The sequence below is a fragment of the Nipponia nippon genome, unplaced genomic scaffold (genome assembly GCF_047370975.1).
Source record: "Nipponia nippon isolate SJK-2023a ecotype South Korea unplaced genomic scaffold, ASM4737097v1 scaffold_9, whole genome shotgun sequence".
In the NCBI taxonomy this organism is placed as follows: domain Eukaryota; kingdom Metazoa; phylum Chordata; class Aves; order Pelecaniformes; family Threskiornithidae; genus Nipponia; species Nipponia nippon.
The window spans coordinates 28752522-28777628 of record NW_028262413.1 but is presented as its reverse complement, the minus strand read 5'-3'; the positions used below and the strand labels follow the sequence as shown (position 1 = coordinate 28777628).

At 35.7% G+C, this 25107-nt stretch overlaps 1 protein-coding gene across 2 annotated transcripts in view; it reads right to left on the bottom strand.

The window, feature by feature from the left end:
* The window catches only part of SCAPER (S-phase cyclin A associated protein in the ER), a 168592-nt gene that overhangs the window by 29151 nt on the left and 114334 nt on the right, over positions 1-25107 (bottom strand). For both annotated transcript variants that reach the window (XM_087744780.1, XM_087744781.1), the window contains exons 25-27: positions 19309-19432; positions 10355-10584; positions 6378-6533 (exon numbers count right to left, since the gene is read on the bottom strand). In XM_087744780.1, coding sequence (XP_087600906.1) covers positions 6378-6533; positions 10355-10584; positions 19309-19432 — 510 coding nt within the window. The remainder of the gene's footprint in view (positions 1-6377; positions 6534-10354; positions 10585-19308; positions 19433-25107) is intronic.

Sequence of the window (25107 nt, the reverse complement as noted above, 5' to 3'; positions counted from 1 at the left end):
CGCTGGATGAAATCCTTTTACCATTTTGTGCTGCTCTAGGGCAGTGAATGAATCAAAATATACATAAAAAAGTCAATTGTAAAATAACTCAAAATGCAAGCATTATTTTTTTCACAGAAAAGACCAAGAATTTTAAAGTTATACCACAGGACAAAGCTGTTTAAAAAACCAAACCAAACCAAAAAAACCCGTCTGCTAGGTTTGGTGGACTGAAGCAACTGTTAGAAACGTTTATTTTTCATGTTGTCTGTATTACAGTTAATGTGTATATGAACAGACCACTGGCTCCTGTTGGTTTTAACTGTCAGTTATAATCACTTTAAGCCTAAATGTTTACAATAAAATGTAAAAGACGTTATTCATACAGGTTGCAGGCTTTAAAGTAGAAAAAAAATGTATATGAGATATTGGAAAATAAAGCATGAACCTTTGCGTATGCTGCTTTGAGTGATTTTGGTCAAGTCTGTACAACAGTGGATTTCATACGTTTAGCAGATTTTTAGTCCACCTCAAAGGTAAGCCCAGTGATATTGAGTGTTGATATTCACTGATATCAGTGATAACTGTCAGGACACAGACTGAAGTAAAAATCAGTAAAACCCTTAACATCATAAGATGACTATGTCATACAAGAAACCTAGGTTTTACGTAACTAACGGTAAGAGAGGTGATTCCTACAGATGTACCTCCTTTTAATTCTCCTCTTTAAAGAAGCTTACTCTCTGTGTCTGTAACAGCTGCCAAAGTAAAATAGTCAGTATGGACAAAACCCCTTCATTTAATCACTGAAGGGAAGCAAGACTTACAGGATTTTTTACATTGGCTTATATAGCTGGGAAAACAGACAGGCTTTCAAACTTTACCAAGTCTATATTTAACACAGAAAAACAGGCAAATATTTGCATTATGGTCAAAAAAACCTGCAGGATCTTAGAAAGAAAAGTTTAATGAAAGGCAGAGAATTTTCATTATGGGCTACCATTATGATTTTCAGCTTCTGCCATCGAGGAGTCTCAGGAATTGGTACGGGGTTTACGACTTACAAAAAAGGCTTAAGAATTTTAAAATGTGGATATATCCATCACAGGAAAGAAAGATACTAAACAGCGGTACTTCATTGCTTAAAATACGCCACTATTTATTAAAAACAGGAATTCAATACAGCTTGATGAGAAACAGCATACTCTGCAGAACAAGTATAAAACTACAATTTCTCCAAGCTTCAATATGAGCAAACTGTTTATATCTGAAAATATATTGTTTTAAAAACTGACTGAGCTAACAAGCAGACAAGCCTCTCTACGGGTATACATTGCAATGTTTGTATATTTGAAATATATACTCCTGATTGAAAACATGGAGCCAAATGGAAACATGAGTTTTCAAAAGGCTTAGAATATAATCTGTTTTTTTTTATTATTATTAGGATTTAAAAACTATCATCTGTACCTGCTGCTTCTAAATTATTTTATTTAGAAAGAGATGTCAAAATAAAGAGGCAAAATAATAATAAATGAAGTATAAAGAAGTATTTAGCACCTGTCGGACCTTGTTATAATTCACACTGTCAAGCTAGGAATCACAGTACCGTGTAAAAGCAATGATTTGAAACATTTTAGTAATTCCAAGAACAAGTTTTAGTTAGTTTACAGTAGTTGCTGGATCTGCTGTCTGTTGGAAGTGGTGAGAAGCACAACCAACGTTCAGGCAGACTCGCATCTGATTCGCCATCCAGCAGCCAAAACAGACCTTATCTTAATTACTGTAATAAAACTGAAAACAGACCAGCCTACTTCCTTGTGTATCTGTGACATGACAGTCACTATTTTCCTGGATCAAACCCTATATATCTGCAGCTTTCCACCACTGCAGCTTGTAATCCACAACTTCATTAGCTGTTGACACAGATTTATATGTATTCCACTACTGTTTTGAGATAACGTATAACAGTAACAATTTAGCTACTGTACTGCTATTACATTCTATTTTCCTAGATGAACGAGGGAGCTTGCAGGCATTCCTTACATCAAGAAAACAGCAAAAGTTTGAAAAAGTTGATGTCCCAAGAAGCTACATGATTGGAGGGACTATTTTTTCCTTATGTACAACTCACCTCCCTTCTTGTGCCTGTGTTATTGCTAGTCCACTGTACTGCTCTTAGGGAGAACATTCTTCCTTAGCGATTAACCCTTACACTGCACTACTGCTGATAGTTTCCTCCTGCTGTTTGCATTAACTCTGTGGTTCATATGAATTTCTTCATTCATACTAATGGGCAAAACCAAAATAAGGCATTAACAACAGTCCTCCATAAAGCAACAACTAAACTTCTTGGACAGAAATCTTAGTCCCAGAGACTTATAGGGAAAAAAGGGATATAGATTTGATGAACACTGCGCAGTACAGGAAAAGACAGGAACATAAGCAAGATCCTTGCTATGCTGATGAAGGACTTACCATATATTTTCTTACTTAGTCTTCACTCCTGCTTTTAGGGAAGGGTAAGCTGAGGCAGCATGGACACGTTTTTATTAACACTCCTTGCATTCCATGCCTGCTCATTGTTTTCTGTTTTGTGTTGACAAGCCAAGCATGTTCCATATGTGTATTGAGGACTCAAGGGCCCAAAATAGGCCTTATATCTCTCATAGTTACAACAATAAACTCTGGAAAACAAGGCTGTTGTCCTGAACATTGCTACTGGACATCTGAACTGGACACAAATTGAGAGACAGATCTATATGGCTATATAAGCCACTGTTATTCTGTATGAAGTCTATTTAATATTTTGCTTTATTTTGGGTTCATCAAAATGTCTCTGTTTTCAATTCTGGCTACTGTTACCCTTAAGGGTGAGCAAAAAACAGTTAAGCATTATCATGGCCACAATTTTCAAGCCTAAGTACCAAATGTCAGGTTCATCTTTTGCTCAGCAAACAGAGATAGTTCAACATTCAGACATGCTGCATTTCATGGATTCTCACTACATACAATAAGGGACAATATCCTATTTTCAGCTCTCATGCACTTTTTTTAACTCATCCAGGAGAAAGGAGCTCTCACCTCCATTGCTGTCAATGGATGCAACACAGCAAAAGAAAAATGAGACCTCCGGTTGGAGGTCTCAAGTCACCCTCACTGATTCTCATTGTATAACAAGATGAGGGTATAAAAATTATCAAAGCAAGGTTCACATGGGGTTACAAGCTATTAATGTTCTCAACAAATGATCTTTTATACATATTACACAGTGTTTGGAAAATGTGCTATTACATCCACAGCAAAACTTCAATTAAAAGAATCAATCTAGCATTTATTAGCCAGTACCAAAAATGATCATTTGAGAAGTTAAGATCAATATCAAAGTTAAATCTTTTTAAAGACCTTGACCATTAATGAAAGGAAAATCCCTCTCTTATAATAAGATATGTTTATAACACATGTTCAGAACGGATTCCCTCATTTCAATAACTTTTTATGATGTTAAAATTGAGAATCCTCCAATTTATGTTTCTACATTAGCAAGACTTTCCTTTATTGTATCTAACTCCACGATTTTGGACTTTTTTTCCTAAGTCTACCATAGGAATGCAAAAAGTATCTCAGTTTATGTCTTAAAATTTTATCAGCTACATTATATCAACCATACACCTCATTTAATACTTAATGCTGACATACATTTATCATATAATTTGAGGCTATTTTCTAGTAATCATTATTGTTGTGACATCTTGCTTGATGTAGAGGTAGGTGCAGGTATGTACTTGACAGGGATCTCTTCTCTGCCTATAAAATTATTTTCTATGAAGTAACTGTCTAAATAAACACTGGGTATCAATTCAGAGCTTGGTTTAGAAACATTCTGCTAAATTTGGGAGTTTTATGAAATGTTCTTGTGAGGAAGACAGGAAAGTCTGGATTGACAGCTCTTCTTACCTCAGAACTCCAGAAATGGCCTAACATGCATTGTGCCCGCAGAACAGGATCTCTTAATTGTTTAAAACTTGAGTTAGTGTGTTTAACTTCTGGCCCTCTGGGGATATGGCAGATTACAGTTGCAGTAAAGTTCGTCACAGCCTGGTGGTGTCTGAAAGGAGGAGGAGGACCACGCAGGGCTTGGCCATTTCTAGCTCATACAGGGTTTCATTGCTGCAGGCACTGTGGATGGTTTGAGAGCCCTGAGGTGGTCCCGGTGTGTTAGCCACCCAATGTCTACTGTCTTATCAGCTTCCCGCTATGCCACTCAGTGGCACAGCATGCTAAGATCTGTGCACAGTATAAAGAGCACTGTATAAAAATACTCTAATGCATTTAATATGGAATGGCCACTTTTTATATAAAGAACAACAGCCTGAAGTAGTTCTATCAGAAAAAAGCAATCTAATTTTGTGTCCCCCACGATCACCATCAAGGAGCATAAAGAAGTTCCCAACCTGGAAACATTCTGTATAGGAGGATATTATCAAAAGAACAATTCAAAATTGCTCTTGCAACAACTGTGAAAGCCTGATACTATTTTGGCAAAACTTTATTTCAGGCTGCAGTGTCAGAGCACTGGTAGTTCTTACCAGACTTTTTTCCTCTCAGTAACAACTTGAAAAGTATTACGATCAGAGTGGTTAGTTACAGAGTAGTATAATACAGCATGTTTGTTTGGTGCTCCAGCATGTATCAACTGCTTCGGAGAATGAGAAATGCCAGATTCTGACTAAATAGGCTCCATTGCCTCCTACTACTATTTACCACAAATGAAAGGGGCATCTGTATTTCTCACAAAGAGAGGCCACCTTTTGTGCTGCAGATCATGTATCACACAACATGTATTACTATATTGTGACATATTTAAGAATCCAATAAATTTGAGCTCTGTTTCTGCCACCTTAATCTGGGTTTGGCAATACCTTTTTCCATTTAAATGACCTTGAATACTAAGGACTTCTGTAACATGACAGAATTACACTCTGCATTCACTTCTTAAATGAGAGTGGGCTCAGGTGATGAAAGACATTTAATTTAAACTGCCCTTCTAATCAGTTACACCAAAGCTTTTGATCTAAAAGTGAAAGACAACAGTTTTGAAATCTCTAAGTTCATTCCTCTCGTTTCTTTTCATGCTCAAATGAACAACCCAACCTGGAAATCGAGGACAATCAGCACCTTTGGATAAAATCCAAAGCATTGTTGTTATATGCAGGTAGTAAGAACAGGTATTTTTTGGTGTAACTGTGAAGAAAAATGCTCAACCCTCCAAAATTATTGTTCTGCTACAAAGCACAGATGTTCTTGGAAGTACTTGCACAGTGCTGTATTATTTTGAGGTGCAAAGATCTCTATTATTCAGGTGAAGCATGCATGTGCTTCGGAAATTGCAAATACTATATAACTCACTCTTGTAGTTATAACTAGTTATATATAGTTATATATAGTTATATAACTATTCCACTAAGAGAAGGGTGGTTTGTTGTTTTTTTTTTTTTTTAATGCATTTGACTTTTGGCAGCACTGTCCTGGAATGTAAAATGCCAAGTTGGCAGCTTTCAGAAAGGGAAATTTCAGTAAGTTGGGATGGTCTCTTTGGGCTCATATTTCTTGCAGTTCTTTTTCCATGTGCCTGTGTCCCTGAGTTACCAGCAAGAGCTCTTACCTACAGCTTTGTTTCTTATTTTATGTTTTATTAACTCTAGTTTTTCAACCCTAGCGCCATTTTACCCTTCAGGAATTCATTGTAAAGTTTTGTCAGCCTTGTCTTTTCCTGAAATGTGTAACAGTCTAACGGTGGTAGGTTCTAGTATGGGCACCCCAAAGCTCTGAAATTTAGATTACAGAAGTCCAGATTTGCTGGCAGACACATACCTCATGCTCACTCCCCACAACCCTGGTTAGGTTACAATAACTAACATTTTGCATTAGAAGATTTCCTGACAAATCTAGTAATACTTTTCTTTACAGAAAATATAATTCCTTTACTAACAGTGGTATTTTAAAGAATTAGGCTGCTCTACAGACAAATCAATTAAAAGTTGATTTTAGCTGATAATAAAATACCTCTTGAAGTCCTTAGGACTAGACACTTAAAATTAGCAGTGATAAAACCCTCTCTGTAATGATGAGTAAAGGAGATAAAGTTTGCAATTCTGATAAATGACTTACAAGAATCAAGACTTGGTGCAAGTAACTAATTACAGTTCAATGGTGAAAGGGTGAGCAGAGTGGATTTCCTGCACTGTTTCTTTACCGGTTATTACTGTGTGACGACGAACAGTTCTGTTTAACAGCCTCATCAGAACGCTCGCTTCCATGAACGTGGTGTTGGCACAGGGTTATAACAGCTGCTGCCTGGTGAACATATGTAGAGATGACAGACCAAGTGCACCTACCTTCCATTGACAGCAAAACATAGTTGACATATTCCATGCAACACTGCTGTGGCATTTTGTAGAAAAGTTGCTATTTTGGGATTCTCGTCAACAGGGCCTTGAACGGAGAGGAAACAGCAACACAGCTTGTCTATCAACCCTATGTTCACCACGTAACTAGAAACAGAGGAAAAACTGCATTAAAAAAACAGTCACATAACAGTTTGGGTAACTTTGCAAAGGAAGTAATTTCTGCTTCTCTACCATCAAACTATACAAAATGCAGGTTCTGATTACTTAAATATTCTTTCTGAAAGGGTTCAATAAAACATTTCAAATTACAATAACTTCAGATCTGGCTCTCTGTAACTATCAGTAGTTTTTGTTAAGAGATCTGTCTGTTGTATGATAATTTGTACTATACTGTACAAGAAAGATGAGTGTAAATGTTTATTTTACCATACTCCTAGAAGGACAATGGAATTTTGCCATAGTTAAATGATTTATAATAATCTTGATAGCTCTGCAACAGCATAATTTCTTTTTAGCATGAAGAGATAAACTTTGTAGAACACACTAATTCAAGAAGACAATGATGTTACCCAGACAACATTTTATTGCAATATGTATATCATAACAACTACTGCCCAGTTGTTGTGTTTTTTCCCTTTTTAAAATATATGCAACAGTTAAGAGACTAATAGAACATGCAGGTAACAACCTTCTACCATCAGTATAGAAGGATCAGGATCAGAAAGCCTCCTCAGGAGCTCAACCAAAACTCATGCTAGCGACTTTTTTTTTTAAACTGAAAACTCCTCTTTCTTTTTTAGTATCAGAGTAGATCAGATCATCATTGCTGATCATCAGATCACTACTGCTGAAGTTTCTTCTTTGAATTTCTAATAGCTTGGAAACCTACGCCAAAAATTTTGGTGTTTGTCCCTGTACCAAGATCTCCCTGTCCACACCAGGTTCTCTCATACTTTGATCATTACCAACTCCACTTAAACTGTGCACACAGATATTTTTTTTTCCATGTCACTTTGCTGATATCGACTAATTTCACGTACTTGCCTTTTTCTACCACAGACATTCAGCTTCTCAGACTTTACTCAACCGTTCATTCTGCTGACTTATGTGACATCCACTTCCTTTGTGGAGACAAATACCCCGCTGCAATCACCTCCTTCTTCTCTTTACCCTCTAATTTTCTTTGTACTTTCCTCCGCTCCTATCAAGCGGGAGAAACTTCTTGTCAAAGCCCAAAGAACTGCTGTTATATCCTGTGCCTCCACCTGACTTAACAGACATGAGGAACCAATTGCTTTCAGACACCATCAACTGATTCACAGTTTTCACACTGACAGTCTATACTAAACCATCCTGTTACTAATATTGCTCCATCCGACCAGCTGTTCCGTCTACTTGCTTGTCAAATCCACTTGTTAGAGACTGCCTCTTTGAGCGTAGGCTCCTTGAGATGGGAACACAATTGGCTATATGGTTCCATAATGTCAAGACGACCCTGACTTGACAAAGCATGGAACGTTATTAAATAATAACGACTCTAGTAAATAAATAATACTGATTAGGTAATGCTTGTCCCAGGAGCTGTACAAGTATTTACTAAAAGTAACTATTCCCTCACATATCTTACAGTCTGACTTTGAAAAACCAGGGACTTTTAAGATTAGGAAAAAAAACCTCTCCGCTTTTCAGACAGTCTTGTTGCTCCAAGACTAATCTCTCTTCACGGCTAGAAGCTAGACTTTCTGCCAGAGTTTACCGTGCTGACACAAAGCTTTTGGAAGCAATGAAAGAAATTAAGAATAAAAATACACTGAGTATAAAGCAAGAAGTCTGACTGCAGTATGAAAGATTTTTAAAGCTACTGAAGTATAGCAGTTAAAAACGCTTAAAGACACACGAAGGTTATTAATTCCACACTCATTGCTCGGGTAAGTTTGATTCGTCTGTTCTATTTAGCAACATGAAAGGTTACCAGCATTAGGTTTCTTGCAGATTTTGATCTAAGGAATCTACCTGATCATACAGGTGATAAGCAAGCTCTCCCATACTAGTAGGATAATTCCAGGAACAGAGCTGGCTGTTAAGATACATCACAGTCATAGAGAACTGCTGAGTGCTAGAAATCTCTGTGAAATAGGAGGGGAGAGGAAGAACTAAATAAAATACAGCTAATACTGATAGATGATTACTCACTAAAAGGCACAACCATTCTCATCAATACTCTCTTCCTTTTTCCCCTAGGAACATCTCTACAATCTGACACCTGCAAGAAGTGGTCATTGTCCCCCTTCCTTTGCACCCACACCTGGATACAAAGCGGCTGCTCTTTTGGCAGAGAAGAAATGGATGAGAGTTTTCAGTCTACTGGGACTATTCTTTAATGGCATTCGGAGACAATGAGAAGATGCATGAAGCACTCCCTTCCTTGAAGAATTGAGCATACAGACAAGTGGAATGTCAAAGCTCTCTAATCTATTGCCCTCATCTCTGAGTTTTTTTACCTGTGGTAGCATAGTTCCAATAATTTGGCTACCTTTTTGATACCCAGACAGTGTGTAGATAATTGTTGTTTATGCATCAGGTCTAGCTGTCCCAAAAAGAAAAAAAAAATTATTTCAACTTTCCTTTTTCTTCCCCCATCTTCCTAAAACTTTCATTTAATCAACTCCACAAGGACATACGATACAATGACCTGGAGGTGAAAGATTCTCATTAATAATAGAATTTGTCTGTTTTTGACTAGTTTAAAATGCCATCTCTCTTTTTTTCCTAATTGCGCTATTACCTTGTCATTGTGCCTTTCATTCTCCATTTATAACCAGATCCCCTAAAGTGCCTCAGGTGAGGGACCTATTTGGATTCTCATGTATCTTCTTATCTTACGGGTATGCCTGTGCTCGGCCCAGTCAGTGTCAGATGTCTGGTCAGCACAAATATCAATAAGCAGACCTCCCACCCTCCCATTCATAAATGGGGAGAATACAACATCCTGAAATTTCACACTCTCTCAAAACCTGTTTGGGGAGAAGGCGGGTTACATGAGAACAATAAAGTTTTAGAGGTCACTGGTATCTATGACAACTATTTGTTTTGCCTTCCTCCTCCAGCTGTCTTTTTTGTATCCATCAGCATCATAGCAGACTTCGAAAAGTCTGAAGATGCTCACTGTGACACATTTTCAGTAGCATATAGTCAGAATTTCATTTCTTCAGAGGCCTGAAGATGTATTGATGACTACTTATATAATTTACTAGTGAAACTACAGACTTTTAGCAAATCTAATATATTGTTGGATATATATTAGTTTTATATATATATTATATATTAATTATATATATGTTAATATATTCCGATTCAAGAGTTTTTACCAAAGAATTAGAATGTTTCAAGTAAAAACGAGCAAAACAACGTATTGTCTCTTACTTTACTGTTTCAACTCACTGAGTTATTTTGATTGAAATTCTGCTCAAGAAATATACTTCAAAGAGAAAATGGCTCTTAAAATACAGCTACATTATAAAAGTTGAAATCAGATTATAGGAACTATTGAGTAATCTTTATAATAGGAAGTATGTATTTTATAGCAAGCTTATATGAATGTACGTATGATATGCAGGACCCCGTGGATAATGGGCATACACAGTTGGCAGAGAACTGAGAGAAAATAATGAAAATATGGAAGCTGACTCCTAGATAATTAGAAGAGGAAACTGATGGAAAGGACATAAAAAACCAAGTCCAAAATTAAAAGACTCTTGGTTTTCTGTATTTCTGTGTCTGCAGTTTTTTGAAGAACATTTTTGTTTGAGAATATAGCATTTCATGTGTGTAGTCTTCTTGACTACACAAACAAACTACTCTCACTAGGCTAAGAGTTAAAGCAGTTTGTTCGTTTCTTAAATCATTGTAATTTTCCTTCTCTGTAGTTACAAAGGTTTAGAGAAGTTTCATTTTTTTTTTTTAACCTGATCAGGTCTTGGACTCTGCTGTTGAAGGCTTCCACTTGAGAGGATTTACTTTTTACTTCCTGTAATATCTTCAGTGCAGCAGAGTGGTTGTTTCCATCTGGGAAGCTGGAGATTAGACATCTGAAAATCACAGCAGTTATCCTCAGAAGTCCTGTTGTTAAACCTTCAAATACCTGCTTATTTGCACTTCTGCCTGAAGTAGCATTATGGTCATCTGGAACACTAACCTAAGAGAAAAAAAGAAAAACCAACCACAATTCAGTAGAAATAATCAAAGTTTGTAGAGAAGCAGTTAGAAAGTTGCATGTGAGTACACCAAAAATAATAATAAAGTAACATATTCTAGCAGTGCTGATGGACATTAAGCATTTCAGGTACAAGAAAAGGTCTATACCCTTTATGCAGATAATACAAGCTGAAACAGAATAAATCAAGTAAAAACAGTGTTTAGTGTATGAGAACCGAAGGAAGCCTTATAGCAGTAGAGCACTTCATTAGTATGACTGTGGTGTTCTTATGCATACACAGGATTTTTGATGAGTCACTAGCAAAAAAAAAAAATTATTATTTAAACTTGACTGTGAATAAACAAATTACCAAGATGGTTCATTTTGACTACTACATTGTGTTACCACAAAGACATATTAAATGTCTAGCATACACAAAGCATTCAGTAATACAGATGAAAGATAGCTATTTTCTGTGGAAAGAATAGCATTTACTGTTGTATTGTAATTCCCTACTTGACTCCGGAAAAACACAATGTACTGTCAGAAGGCTACTCAACCGTTTGAGTCCTAAATAAACCACCCTACAAAAGTGAGTATTTTGAAAGGCGAAAGTTCTTCTGACACAGCAGGTACAACTGTGGCTCTTCACAGAAAAAGACAATACACTTTGCAGGCAATAGGAATGATCTTTGCAATGAGATCTAATCTCCAATGGACTTTTTCCTTCATAGCAAAAAAAAAAAAACGCAAACAAAAAAAATTACAAAAATATTATCCTGAAGTAAGTGTCCTTCCAAAGGATTTTATGTGGAAGTTTAGTGTTAGAAAAATTACAGAACTTTTTACCAAAAAAGGTGAGATTGATCGTGATAAAACTCAAACCATAATTAAGAAGAAAAATAATTGTATCTGGAATAGTACTAGTTTGCCCTTAGCAAAGAGCATACTGAAGTATCTGAGCAGTAGGTACAGACAACCCACAAGAAGGCCACAGGAGGTGCCATCTGGTAACGACGGCAAAGGATGTTGGGGAATACAAAATGTTTCCAGTCTACAAGGAGGTATTAGCTGTGCTGCTAGCTTCTGCATAACTGAATTCAGAACAAATTATATTACCTGCTGAGGTACACAAAGAGTAATACACAGCTGTTTTAAGCCAGTGGTAGAGGGCAACCTTCACTGAATCGAGACAAATGAATTACGGTGGTTCCCCTTCACAGCTGAAAAAGCCTGTGAGAGAATTCTCTTTTCCTAGTAAGTGTCAGAACTTCTCAGTCAAGCATTTTACTGCTAAGGCTAACCCAAAGCAGCTAAGTATTTCAAAGAGCTAAGTACTCCTCAAAGGCAAGAAGACCCTTAAGGCAAGGCTCCAAATCTTTCTTTGATTCACATTTCTCTTATCCATCTTTTTTTCAAAAAGAGAGAGAACTGCTAAATCTTCCAAAGTCTACAAAACCAAACAGAGTCTTGATTTCTTAAACAATGAAAGGTAGCTGAAGTAGAAATTTCTGCCAGGGAGGAAGAGAAGGAGGAAGATTAAAAAATACTACCTGACTGAATCTGATGAGAAGAATCCTTAGGAAAAAAAAAAAATTAAAAATTCTAAGGAACCATCTGAGAAGACAGAAAGAATGGCATAAATTCTAGGGCACAACCTGACATACTGGTCATAAAGGATGACATGAGTAATATAGTTCTGAAAGAAGCAATGGGAAATGCTTTCCACACACAAATCTCAAATTGGGCATGGAGCAAGTCCAAGCACTTTAATGGATACCTTCACATCGTAACTGCTCAGGACAGCAGGAAAAACGTGTCACATGAATAAGGCTCGAACATCTCAATATAAAACATCACCTGATGACCACTGTACTTGTCCATCAGATGTCAGTCACTTGTCAATCATGTGAGAAGCGCAACACGCGGTTGTCTCTGAACAGACCTCAGAGGAACGGAATCCGATTTTGCTAAATCATTAAACTAGAGCCCACTCCTAAAAAAGGCAGCGAGGTTCAGATGTATAACATGTAAAACTGAAGACAAATCTATATGCAGGATGTAGATCTGGAAGGAAATCCTCATGGAGAGTATAATTTTTTTTTTCAATTCTATTTTATTTTTTCATTTCTGCAGTCCAAGATAATTTAAACCAGCTGAAATACTGCTTGATCATAACAGGGCAGAAAGTGAAGTGTATGTGTAAGTCCTGCAGTTTTACAGGCAGAATACTGGCAGCACAGATGCATCAATCAAGACACAGGGCTCCCAGGTACATTCATTGTGCTTAACGCTGCTGGACTCCACGTACCAACAGACCTCTGTGGAGGCACTTTTGTGAGACAGCTTGAGGCTTTCAACACTGTAATTAGTGATCAATATTGGCTGCAATTTTGTTTTCATTCCAGGTTAAAATCATTTACACTTGGTATATGCAAGTGAGGTCACAGAAAATCGTTCCTCCCAGTATAGGTATCAGGAGGGATTTGGTAACACTTGGTGACAAAGAACAACATGCGCATTTCTTTATTATTCATTAGCTCTGAGCCTTGTGTTGGTACTTAAAACTCATTGTAATAGTCTGTTCCTGGTGACGAGCCAAGTGAGCAAGTGAGAAGTCTTTAGCTGCTTATTCAAGTTCAATAGGAAAAATAATATTATGTTGCTCCAGTAACTTCTGTTGACTAAAATAATTCATGCCTAATGATTCTAATTGCCTACTGAAACAGATGGATTAAGCTTTGCAATGTATAAATCAATTTAAATGTGGCAACTTTGTACTAGGAACACCAAGTTTTAAAAACTGCTAACAAATGCTACTCACTGCTTTTTCACCTAAGATAAAAAATTATATATAACTTATTTCGTAAAAGATTTAATAATATTTTGCAGTAGAGCCTTCCATTTGCTGAAATGAACAGTACTATAAACAGATAATGTCTATTTTTGTCTTCTAGTTGAATGTCCATATAAGAACTATATTTTCTAAGTATATAGCCCTTAGCTACACAAGTTCATGCTTTAATACAAAACTGTTCTTCCTAATTTGTAAAATAAATAGATCTGGCACTCTTAATACACTCATTTATTGCAGAGCTCATTTTTCACATTTGATTTTTGGGGAAAGGGTGTTAATATAAAGTGAGAATAAATGTGGGTTTTATACTGGGTATGTGAAAGAGGAAATGGAAGGAAATACTGTTTTACAGAAAATGGGTAATTTTGAACTTAATTCCTACCTTTAACATTTTCCGTTTATACGAACTCAAATGAGTTACAAAAGATCAGCTCTTTTACCAAAGAAATAATTAATGGGATAGTGTGAAAATGTGTTGAGATTTATGTTCAAAATTAATTAGGGTGCTTGCAAAAGTGATGTATTACTTCGCTTGTTGATTATTATATCAAGCAAGGGGGTAGGAAATCTTAAGATTTAATAGTGTAATTATGAAAGCTTTCAAGCTCTGGTTTCTTTGTGTTGATTACACAAGGAGTTAATGATATTCAGAGAAACTGTGCTTGTTGAACATGGGCTTTGGGTAAGTAAATGTTAAAACATTCCACAATTTTATTTCTGAGGTTTAATAGGCTTAACAGTTTAACTGACACAAATCTACAGGTACAATTACACACTTAAACCGACTTGTCAAGTATATTGGTATGAAACATTTTTAAATCACAAAGGAAAATCAGGAGAAATGTAACTATTGTTCAATTATTTGACACACCAACATCTCAACACTATTTTAGCATTTATGATGACTGCCTATGCTGGGCCTAATCAAGACTCCTACTTTCTTTAAATCAGGTCTTGAATCAGAACACTCTGATGACCAGATTCTCAGCTCTGGTACAGTCTCCAAACAACTGTTAAGCCATTCAGCAGAGAATTCCCCTTGTGTAGGGATTCCCTTGCTTGTGCAGAGCTGCCATAAGCTCTTCAGCTCTGCCCAGCATCTAGGACTTAATCCTGCAAGATGTTGAACAATATGGCCCCAATCCAGTAAAGCACTTAGGAACACATATAATATAGCTGAAAATGTTACTCCATTCTGACTCATGTCACCCAAAGTACCTCTGCATATTAAAGCACTTTTTTTTTTTGTGTGCCAGCAACAAAAAAATACAGTTTCCAGTTAGCAATGTAGAGCTCTGACACTGAAAACTCATTTAGGTTTTTATTTGTCTCATAAAAAGCATAATCCTTCACAGCCATGAAGAATTTTAACATGGAGCTGCTAAACCTAAATGGAAAGTCTTCAAACCTTTTGAAGAACCCAATTTCTGTTCATTTGATCACTTATGTTGTATTCATCTCCCATTAACAGTAGTAATTTTGTGCTTCTTGCATGTGTAAGTCATGGGGCTTGCCTCAACAACACTCTGGAAAATGTACACTTTCAAAACAGTATCTATAGGATGTCAAGACTTTCTATGTAGTACCTAGTGAACTAAAGAAATGGAAACAGCCCGGGGAATTCTATGGGCTTAAGATGGTGCAGATGAAGGTTCCACTTTTTAAATTCCCTACTCCTAAATATTTTAATATGTCGTTATTTCTCCTACCCCAGCCCTATTTTCAAGATTTACTACAGGATTAACACACTGGCTTCCTACTGAAGCAAAACATAATTTTTGAACACAATACAAGTTTTTGGTCTTTTAAAAGCTGCATTATTAAAAAGAAAGAAAAAGACACGAAGTTTTTGTGCTTCTTTACATTGCCAACACTGACAACGAATGACCCAATCTACCCAAAGTAACTGAGGTACTTTTTTGCCAGCCTTGATACTTCTAGGGTCTGGTCCTCAGGTCTCCAACTAGAACCAAAACCAGAGGGAGAGCAGGTTTTTTAGATCTCTTAGTGACCTGGAAGGTAGAAACTGCCCATACGGTCTCATTATTAGGGGCTAGGAGTAGTGTCAGTGCCATAATGGCTGAACACTATGGAGACAGAATACAATTTAAAAATGGACCAGAACAGTTAAGAAGCACGGACGTGCCTGTAATTTTACAATTCTTGTCATAATGTGCAAACAAAATGAAGCCGCCTTACTTGTGGTACAGAAGATTCAAAAACTGACCACAAATGGTTAAGAAACTAGCACCTGGGATAGGATGTATACTGCCATTTTGAAGCACCCAAATTCAATGGCAGCACATTCTAGTGAAGAAATAGTGGAGAAAAATTACTTCACTGTGACTAGATAGCCAGATTAACTTAAACCCAATCAAAGTGATTGTACTCCATGAGTAAAATTTCAGACACCATTTACCTACAATACAGTCCAGATTTAAGCACTGTATTTTGGAGAAGAAAAATGTAACGAGCAACTCACTTTTGATCTCTACATTTGATTCATCTCTATGTACATTGCAATGTTCATTTCACACGTTTTTATGTTCATTAATGATGTTTTTATTTACAATTTTCAGATATTATGCATTTAAAGATTGCCTTAAAAAAAAAAAATCATAGTGATCCAGTTTGTCAAAATTTCAACCAGAGCTATAAATGGCAACCAACTCTGGCAAGTTGGACTGCTGGAGAGAGACTGGCAAGACTTTTTTTTTTTCCCCTTTTCAATTCTGAAATCAAGCCTATATGTTCCATGTTTACATAAAATTATCTACTTAAAGAATAAAAATAATCTGATCTAGTCTTTAGCAGTTATTTTTAAACAGAAAGAAAAACAGTCTAAAAATTTTATTGCATGTGCAGGATATTAGCAATAATGCACATGAATAAATGAAGTGCATATCTGTGACTATCTTAAGCCAGTCATTTGCAATTCTATGTAGTATGCAATTCGAAAATGAAGCAAGAAAGAATCCATGTAATTTTGCATATTTATGTGAACAAGGAACTATAACAACAAGAATGTCTCAATTTCTAATTCTTAATGAGTATTGATTTGCATTATGCATTAACTGGTAGCAGCAGATATGCCATGATGCGAAAGATCTGAATGAATGAACAAAATCTTCTAAGTTTTTAGTGGACAAGGTGGTCTTGTCCAGCTTGTTATTCTCAAAAGCTTTTCGAAATTTCCCTTTGATCTACCTGAGAACATGTAGTTCGAAAACAAACTGTCATGCTTTTCTTACTGTGAAATCATAAAAGGACAGATATTCAAAAAAACTCCAAAACCCCAATCTGCTTACTAAACAGATAAGATTATCTACAAATACAGGCACAGATACGTATGGTTTATATATATGGCTTTTTCAGGTATCTTCATGGAAAAGTACACGACAGCTGACACTTGACTAGGAAGAAAAAAAAAAAACCAAAATAAAAAACTATCCTTACATGCTTACAGCTCCATGTAATTATTTGTTTCTCAGTATGAAACCTTCCAAAATATACAATTAGAAAAGTTTTCATTATTTCACAGCTATCTTCTAGGTACAGGAGACAAAGAAGAGCAGAGCTAGCAGTCTGTAGATAAATGAAGTTACAACATGAGCACACAACTTTTATGAACGTAGGCGGGAAGGTTTGATCCATTAACCACTGAAATCAGGAGACAGGCTACTACTGACCTCAACAGACACTAACTTAGGCATCACCTGAGCTGGTAAGGAGGCTAAGAAAGGTAAAATGGTAAGTAAAGTCTACAGAAGGTTTCTTACCAGTCTGTTTAGGTATGAGATAAAGAAAGGTCTAAACAGGACACTTTTAATAATTAACTTGGGCAAGCCTGATGTCACAACAACATAAGAAATACACTACATTTGTTATTCTACCATTTCCCATTGGTACCCAAGCTTACATTGGAGAAAATATATATATATATATATATTTTTTTTTTTATAATGCTTCAAGTAATATTTTGAGGAGAAAAATGTTACACCTGTGTAAAGAAAAACAAACATTTTGTCGCCAATGAGAAGTGACTGTTTTAAATTTTATTCTTTAAAATGTATAGCTCTGAGTTTTAGCAAAAGTGAAGCTGACATTGCATTCGATTTTGATGAATAAAAACAAAACTAAAACCACATTAAATTGGTTGGAAGTAAGGTTCATACTTGCTGTATTTAAGAATAAATTTAAAGGTTTCTCAAAACTGGATTCTTTCTGTTTCTGTATTCAGCAAATATTGGCATACTTGTTTAACAATTTGTTAAAACCTTGCAAATACACACTCTCATTTATTACTTCTGGTATTACTTGGGGTTTATTTTCCAACAGTAAGTGCGAATACGCACAACACGGGCAAAGGCAGCATCATACAGCTCACCAAACTAGGAATACTGCAGGGAGTTAAATTCTTCGGAGGGGCGTCTTCTAATGTATTGTCATTCAGAGCTTGATCCAATTAAAAAAAGTGCTCTCCATTTGTCCATTTCTTTTTCATAAAGAAGAAAAAAATCAAACTTGATCTGATTTATTATATTTTCAAGAGTGAAAAATCAGGGTTAGAAAAGCAGCACTGTATTTATTTTCTTGTACTTAAATATGTACTTCATGGAACTACAAAGATATCCTAGTTTAAGGGCCAATTTTGCCTGAAGAGAACATAAGAGACTTTATGCATAGGAAAGAAAAGTCCACTGTGAATCATGGGAAACATTAAGCTTTAATCACAGTTTTGCTGCAATTCAAGGGTAGTATTTGGCAACAGACTGAAAACAGCTCTAAGTGTAGTAAATTTTTCTTACGTGTTATCTCTGATCTCTAGGTGGCCAACATTTCCTAAGAAATACCCTCTGTATTTCTTCAGGAAAGTGCACAGTGCTACACTGAGAAAAGGGAGGGTGTTTGGCACCAGAATGAATCTTGTCACTTGTAAAGTGCTGAAGGATTTCATCTCTTGTGTAATTACCCACGGAGCCTGTGCTCTGGCTCGCTCTGCAGAGAGCCAGCAGTGTTGTGACTGGCCCAGCACAATACATGCACCTTTCACTAAGTATATTTGAAATCTAATACCTGGAATCCTCTTGGAAAGATTTGGTGAACAATGAGCTGGCAGCTACTTAGAGGAGAATGCACAGGTTGCATTCAGGTTTTCTTTGTGTCAAGGACTTTCGGACTACCTTTTTTAAGTGTTCATCAACAGTCCTATGGCTTGTTGATTCTAACAGCGTCATTTAAATTATTTAAAGTATGTACATAACTTTTCAATTAACAAACTGCTTGGCTCATGAAAATACATACACACAATTTATAAGTAGAAAACCAAGACTAAATATCTTATGATAAGCAGGTCACTATGAATTAAAAATGAGTTTTCAAATAAAATATTTAATGACATTTCAAATTAAATGAAACATTGGAAAATTAAAACTTTCACAGTTAAGAGTCCTGCCATTTAAGCACTTCAGCAAATCAAACTACAGCAACGTATTGACCTGACGTATATTCCCGATACTGAAACACGTAAGAATCACACACACACGGACAACTTGTAATAGTCTATACTTGAAGTATTACTATAGGGTGAATGAAAGAAGAAAACCTCAGAAAACGTTAAAGATAGAACACTGTCCACTCACTAGAGCTCCTGGTACATATGCTTTTGCAGAACTTATTGGCATAAGCCAGTACATCCGTTTGCATAGAAATATAGTAGATACAGTTATCAAATACATACAACAAAAGAATATTATTCTTCTGAGCTTTTATTCTCATATATCTCCTGCTGTTCTTATACTCTAAATACTCTGATACGTTTGTGCAGCATACAAACATTTCTAAATTAAAATTGGTATTTTACGTACCGTAAACTGGTGTATCAACAGGTCCATTAGAAAAGTGATCTTATTACTAAAAAGAACATAGGTGCAGTTTTCTGCACAATTACTGCAGGCGAGGTTGTAAGCATTTACTGTATTGCAGAGTGACCTAAAAAATCAGAAGGAAAGAAAAAGAAAAATAAGAATGTTATTTTTTTCTTCAGTAAATTAAAAGCAAATAAATGGAAGCACACGAACCTTTCAGCAATTCACATTCATTTTCTTAAACCTGGGATTCCAAACAGAACTAAAAATTTACATGATGACCCCATCACTGAAGGTTTTCAAGAGGTGACTGGACAGGGTGCTAGATAATCTCATCTAAGCTCCCGTTCCCATGAAAGGTTGGACCAGATGATCTTTCAAGGTCCATTCCAACTTGGGCTATTCTATGATTCTACGAAATCAATTAAATTATTAATAACGTCAAAACAGTAAAGCCATACTTATCAGAAGTCATGCACTGCATGGGTACTAGACTCTTCCGTATTCAAAATTTGGTTTACATCTAAATAACGTGCATTGGAATATGCAATTTTGAAAAGCCTGAGCTTTTCTTGTGGTATGCGATAGTAAAGGTAGTTTTGTAAGTACAAATATGCATATACATGCATTCTTAGTAAATTCATACATGCATTCCTAGTAAAAACCTAATATAAATTATGGGTGTACTACAAAGGCGTAACAAAACTTACACAGAATATCAGCTAATTTCATAATTTGGAGAGGATCAAGTAATTTGTACTGAGCAAGCAAAACCGAGGAGGTGAAATTCCTGTCCAGAAACTTCTACTGACATGCTGTGAACCACTGCTGTATGGAGCCTTTAAGTGTTAGTGTATAACTACAATAGCATGAATTGACCTACACCTATGGCTGGTGGGAAGAGGTAACAGGTTTGCAACAGTAAGAATAGAAAATCATAAACACGATGAGTCACAGAAAGCTCCAATGTACAAAAAATGCCCAGTTAGTCTTTGCATCATGTGCAGTGATTTCCATCTGCTCCAATTAAAGTGGTGTTCTCAAAACAGGATTTGCAGGGAAGGTGGGACCCGTCCTATAGAATATACTCAGAGAAGATAAATCTGACCACGGATACTACTATTTCAGAATAAACACGAAATTCATTTCGTGCTTACTACAAAAGCTATCACTGTTACTATACAAATACGCACACAGACACAGAACAAAACTGCATCACAAATATATACAATAATAAATAAATATGGCTAGAAATTCAAGTTGTTTGTCTGAAGTAAACCAAAAGGAAAAGAACTTTCACTTTGTTGCGTTTCTTTTACATCTGAAAAAATTGTGACTAAGTTCAAACAAGCTCCGTAAAAGAAAATAAATTGTGAGCCCTGTGAAAAAGTCATACAAAAGTAGGACTGCGACAAACAAGGTATCATACAGAAATCATCAAAGCTGGTATTTAACATAACAAGCTGCAGAGTAACTCAACATACTTATAAAGAAAGAGTTGAGTTTTATGCTTTATTTTTCTCCTAAAATATTTTTTGAAACAACAGTTATTTATATAATAAGGAAGGCTGCTTTACTGATTGCTGTGTTCATTGTTGTGACATCTGATTACTTAGCACAGCTCCCCAGAGTTGCAATGGAAGCATCTTATATACATACATTGTATTTCTCAAGCCAGGAAAAGCTGGAAATGCTCAGAGGCCAGAAAATCTAGAGTAAAATTTTTTTCATTTGTATTTCTGGATTGTCTTTTCTTCAGCTTGAGAAATAATTTTGAATTTAAAAAAGAAGCGTTACCTTGCTTGGTTTGATCTGTAAAAACATAAAGAAAATTTATACCTTTCCTTCGTTAATATTCTGAGTATCACCATAGTACCAGTTATATTAATTTTACTGTACTGATAATTAATTTTACTCCACTGCCTATAAATGAGTTTCAATCTGCAGTTCGTATGATATGAAAACAATATTAAATCATTATTTATTGATCAAAGGCAGGTTAATTTTCACCTGGTTTACCTAATTTTTTACCCTACAAGGATAACACCTATACAAAATTGAAGTGGCATGCTTCTTGTGCATTTTTTTAAAACCTGCCTTGCAAGAGGATTCTCTTTTCCTATCCTGACTATATAAAAGTATTTATTTCACTCTTCTTAGCAACGCTGAAAAAAATTTTCGTTAGGCACCTGCTTTTACTTTTCATGGAAGATTATTCCCCTGTGTAGGTGTGTTTACAGGGAGAGAGAGATATGAAACTATATCGGTAGATTCTATTTTCAGTTGAGAAGAAAATGCTTTTAAATCAGCATCTGTCATTTTATCAGCTATTCTAAAATAAAGATTAATTCTATTTAAATATAAACATTATAATTTACCCAAAGCGTCAAATATGGACTTGGTAGGTGAACTCACAATTTTGACAGCATTTCAGAGCTTCTGAGGTGATTTAGTTAATTCACTGCAATACTATTTTTTTTATATATGGGATTCCTAATTCCTAAGTGGATCATTTATTTTTACATTTGAAAACACAAAAACTTCCCACTTCATACATAGAACAAATTCCACTGTAATAATGCATCATGCTTTTGTATTTCCCAACTGAATCTCATGTCAGAAAAAGTACTTGCATTTTCAGAGACTCAAATAATGCATTTGAAAAGGTGGTGTAAGCAAACGGATGTCAAATTAATTTTTCGCAACAATAAAGAGGGTTCTTTTTAATTGATAACATAAGCTTGCTAACTATGGTTCATCTAAATACATTCTAATCATGGCACACTCTGAACTATGATTCAGTTCCACAATTTTTTTTTTAATTCAAAATTGGAAGTGTCAGCACAGAAGCCGTCCCCAGGTGGTTCACAGTGTTAAATGGCAGATTAAAGACAGCACAACTAATTTCTTTACTTTAATCTTATTAAGGGAACAACAGCTGTCAACTGTCACCATTTCTGCATAAGGCCTCTGAGACAAGCGCAGTGCTGTGAATGTCAAGCCAGAACTTTATTTAACCACCAGTTAAACTCTCTAGGATGAAAAACTCAATACATTTCTTATCATTTTTTCCCTGTGGGAAGCTCTAACTGCTCTTAATCCCAAAACTTTTATCTCAAGAGACATCAAAATCAGTTGAAATAGTAAAGTATGAGCCTCACATAAAGCAGCTGTTTATCGATTACTGATGTTGCTCTAAACTTTGCATCACACCCGCAAATCAGCTTTAAAGCTATGTTAGACAGCATGTATACCCAAACCACATAGTAAGTCTGCCCTCTGATGTAAGGCTTTCCTCTAGAGTAAATCCAATTACAAAAACACTCATTATGGTACACAAACTTTGATCCAAAAAAGAAATCTGTCTTTAAACTAGACAAAAATATGCATCTGTCTGTTATATTTATTTTACATGAGTACAAAGAAATAGGAAGAGGATTCATTTTAATCAACATCTTCAAGCTAGATCTCAACAGTTTATATGTATGTACGTGATTTTATTTTATGCTAGCACATCTTCACTTTCCTCAATTTGCCTCATATAAACACGCTGACAAACTGTAACTTTTATTCAAAATACTGAGGCAGCAACAGCATCCAATCATGCAAAACTAATCCACCGTAGTGCACCAGGATACGTAGGCGAGAACTCACCGCTTATGCGTTATAAAAATCAGGGCATCAGCAACATACAATAATTAACCTGTTTCAAGTGTAAAGCTTTTTCACATTACTTTTAACTTCTGAAGATTATAAATTAATGTACTTTGATTATCAATGAAGAAAATAATCCAAACCCTCATTTTTTCAGTGAAATAATATAAAACTAAACATCATCGGATTTAGGATGAGTTAATTCAGTAGCGAACTGTTCATTTTTTTACCAGTTTGAATATTATGCAGTACTCTGATGGGGAAAGAAAGTGATCAGTATTGGTATTTAAAAGCTGAGTTGAGAAGAAGTGGGAGGTGAGCTATTACTGAAAAATGGTGTGCAGAATGGCTGTATAGTGGAATGGTTAAAAAAATCACCAAGGTAAGAACATGGATTGAAACAACAACAAAAAATTGTTTTTAAGATAAAAATACCAATTTTAGGTCTTGAAGGCTATACAGGCCGTTATACTTCACTCATGGGGCCTATTATACCATCACGAACCCTCAAAGATTCATAATCAATTACTATTTTGCCTGCATTTTACTTTATTTAAGGATGTCTGATTAAAAAAAAGGGCTCCAGCTGAAGTCTAGTCACAATTAATAGAGAGAAGACAAAATTCAGCACCAGTTCTCCCTCGAGACACTTTCAAAAAGAGACTGGAGTTTGATTCTGAAAAGTCACTGTACTGATGAATAAGATATCACATGACAAGGGACAATCAAACAATTCATTTACCCCAACTTTTACAGGTGTGATATAATCTGAAAGTCATCTACAGAAATTTTCCAGTGCCTGGCTTATCAATTGTTTCATTGTGAGATCTGGCTCTCAATCTGAAAGTTTCGTACAGAACTCCTTTCAACAATAAAACTTGTTCCTATACCGCACGGGAGGGCAATATTGCTTTATTCTTGAGCTCTGTGAGCTTGAAATCCAGCTCTGAGACAGACAGCAAGAATACATCACGGAAAGAGACAGATGCTGCAGGTTTCAGATGTTGAACTTGCAAAGAGTTCATTCTCTTTAGAGTATCTTTATGTCCTTGCACCAACTGCTAGTTTGTAATGAATGTTTCTCTAGAGGGAATAACCTTACAAGAAAATACGAAAGCTTGTTTTGCACTTTACGTAAAAAAATTCGTGAACAATCCTATAGAACTGCATGAAAAGTAACAGTGCAGCTTAAGAAATATATGCTCATAAAACCAATTAAAAATTACAAAGAGCAAGCTATAAAACCAGTTCTCAGCTCAAGATAATTCTAACTGAAAAAAGTAATTCGTATCAATGCCATCCATAATATTACGTGGGCACTACTTTCTGCTTTTTACGTATACAATAATGGTTCAAGCTTTTTTACCCTGATAATATTTGTTTTAAATAAATGATGCAAGAAATTGTGTAAATAGAGGAGATACATTATAATTAAACTGGCATTAATCATGTCTTAACTTGTAACAAAAGTCCTCCTTTGTTCCTTACGCAACTACTGCTAATTTCTATTTAAAAACGTTGGTTTTCCAAGGAACTCAAAGTATGTCACAAATGTTAATTAAACAAACCCTACAAACCTCATTTGTTAGCAGATTTGTTACAATTTTCAAGGCCAGTAACATGTCATGGCACAAAGGGGCTAAATGAGTTGCCCATAGCAAACATGCAAGGCAACACGGGGGATGAGAATCATCTTCTGGTCTTGATCTTAAGTCATTAAATTGTTATGCTGTGCAGTTCCCATTTGCTTTTCAGTAGAAGCATAAGAAGAATACCATAAGACTCTGAAACCGCTTGAAATTCTGCTGAATATGTCTTGTTTTGTGGAGAATTGAACAAATTCAGGAAAATTACAAAATGCTACTTTAAGAAGTAACGCGGCTGGACACTAATTTGTATGTTAACGCCAAGAATAAAACCTACTATAATCCATTGCTTTCTCTTTCCCTTTTTCAGCGATTTATTTGAAGGGGAGAAAAATTGCCCCAACACCAAATGTATCATCTGTCTCATAAATGTCACATCTTTTTCACAGCATTTGCCGTCCTGCTGGTCTAACTACCAATCTGGACAGTAGTACAAAACAACAGGCATATTGTTAAATCTTCTGATAATAAAGCTTTATCTTGTAGACATGGGATTAAA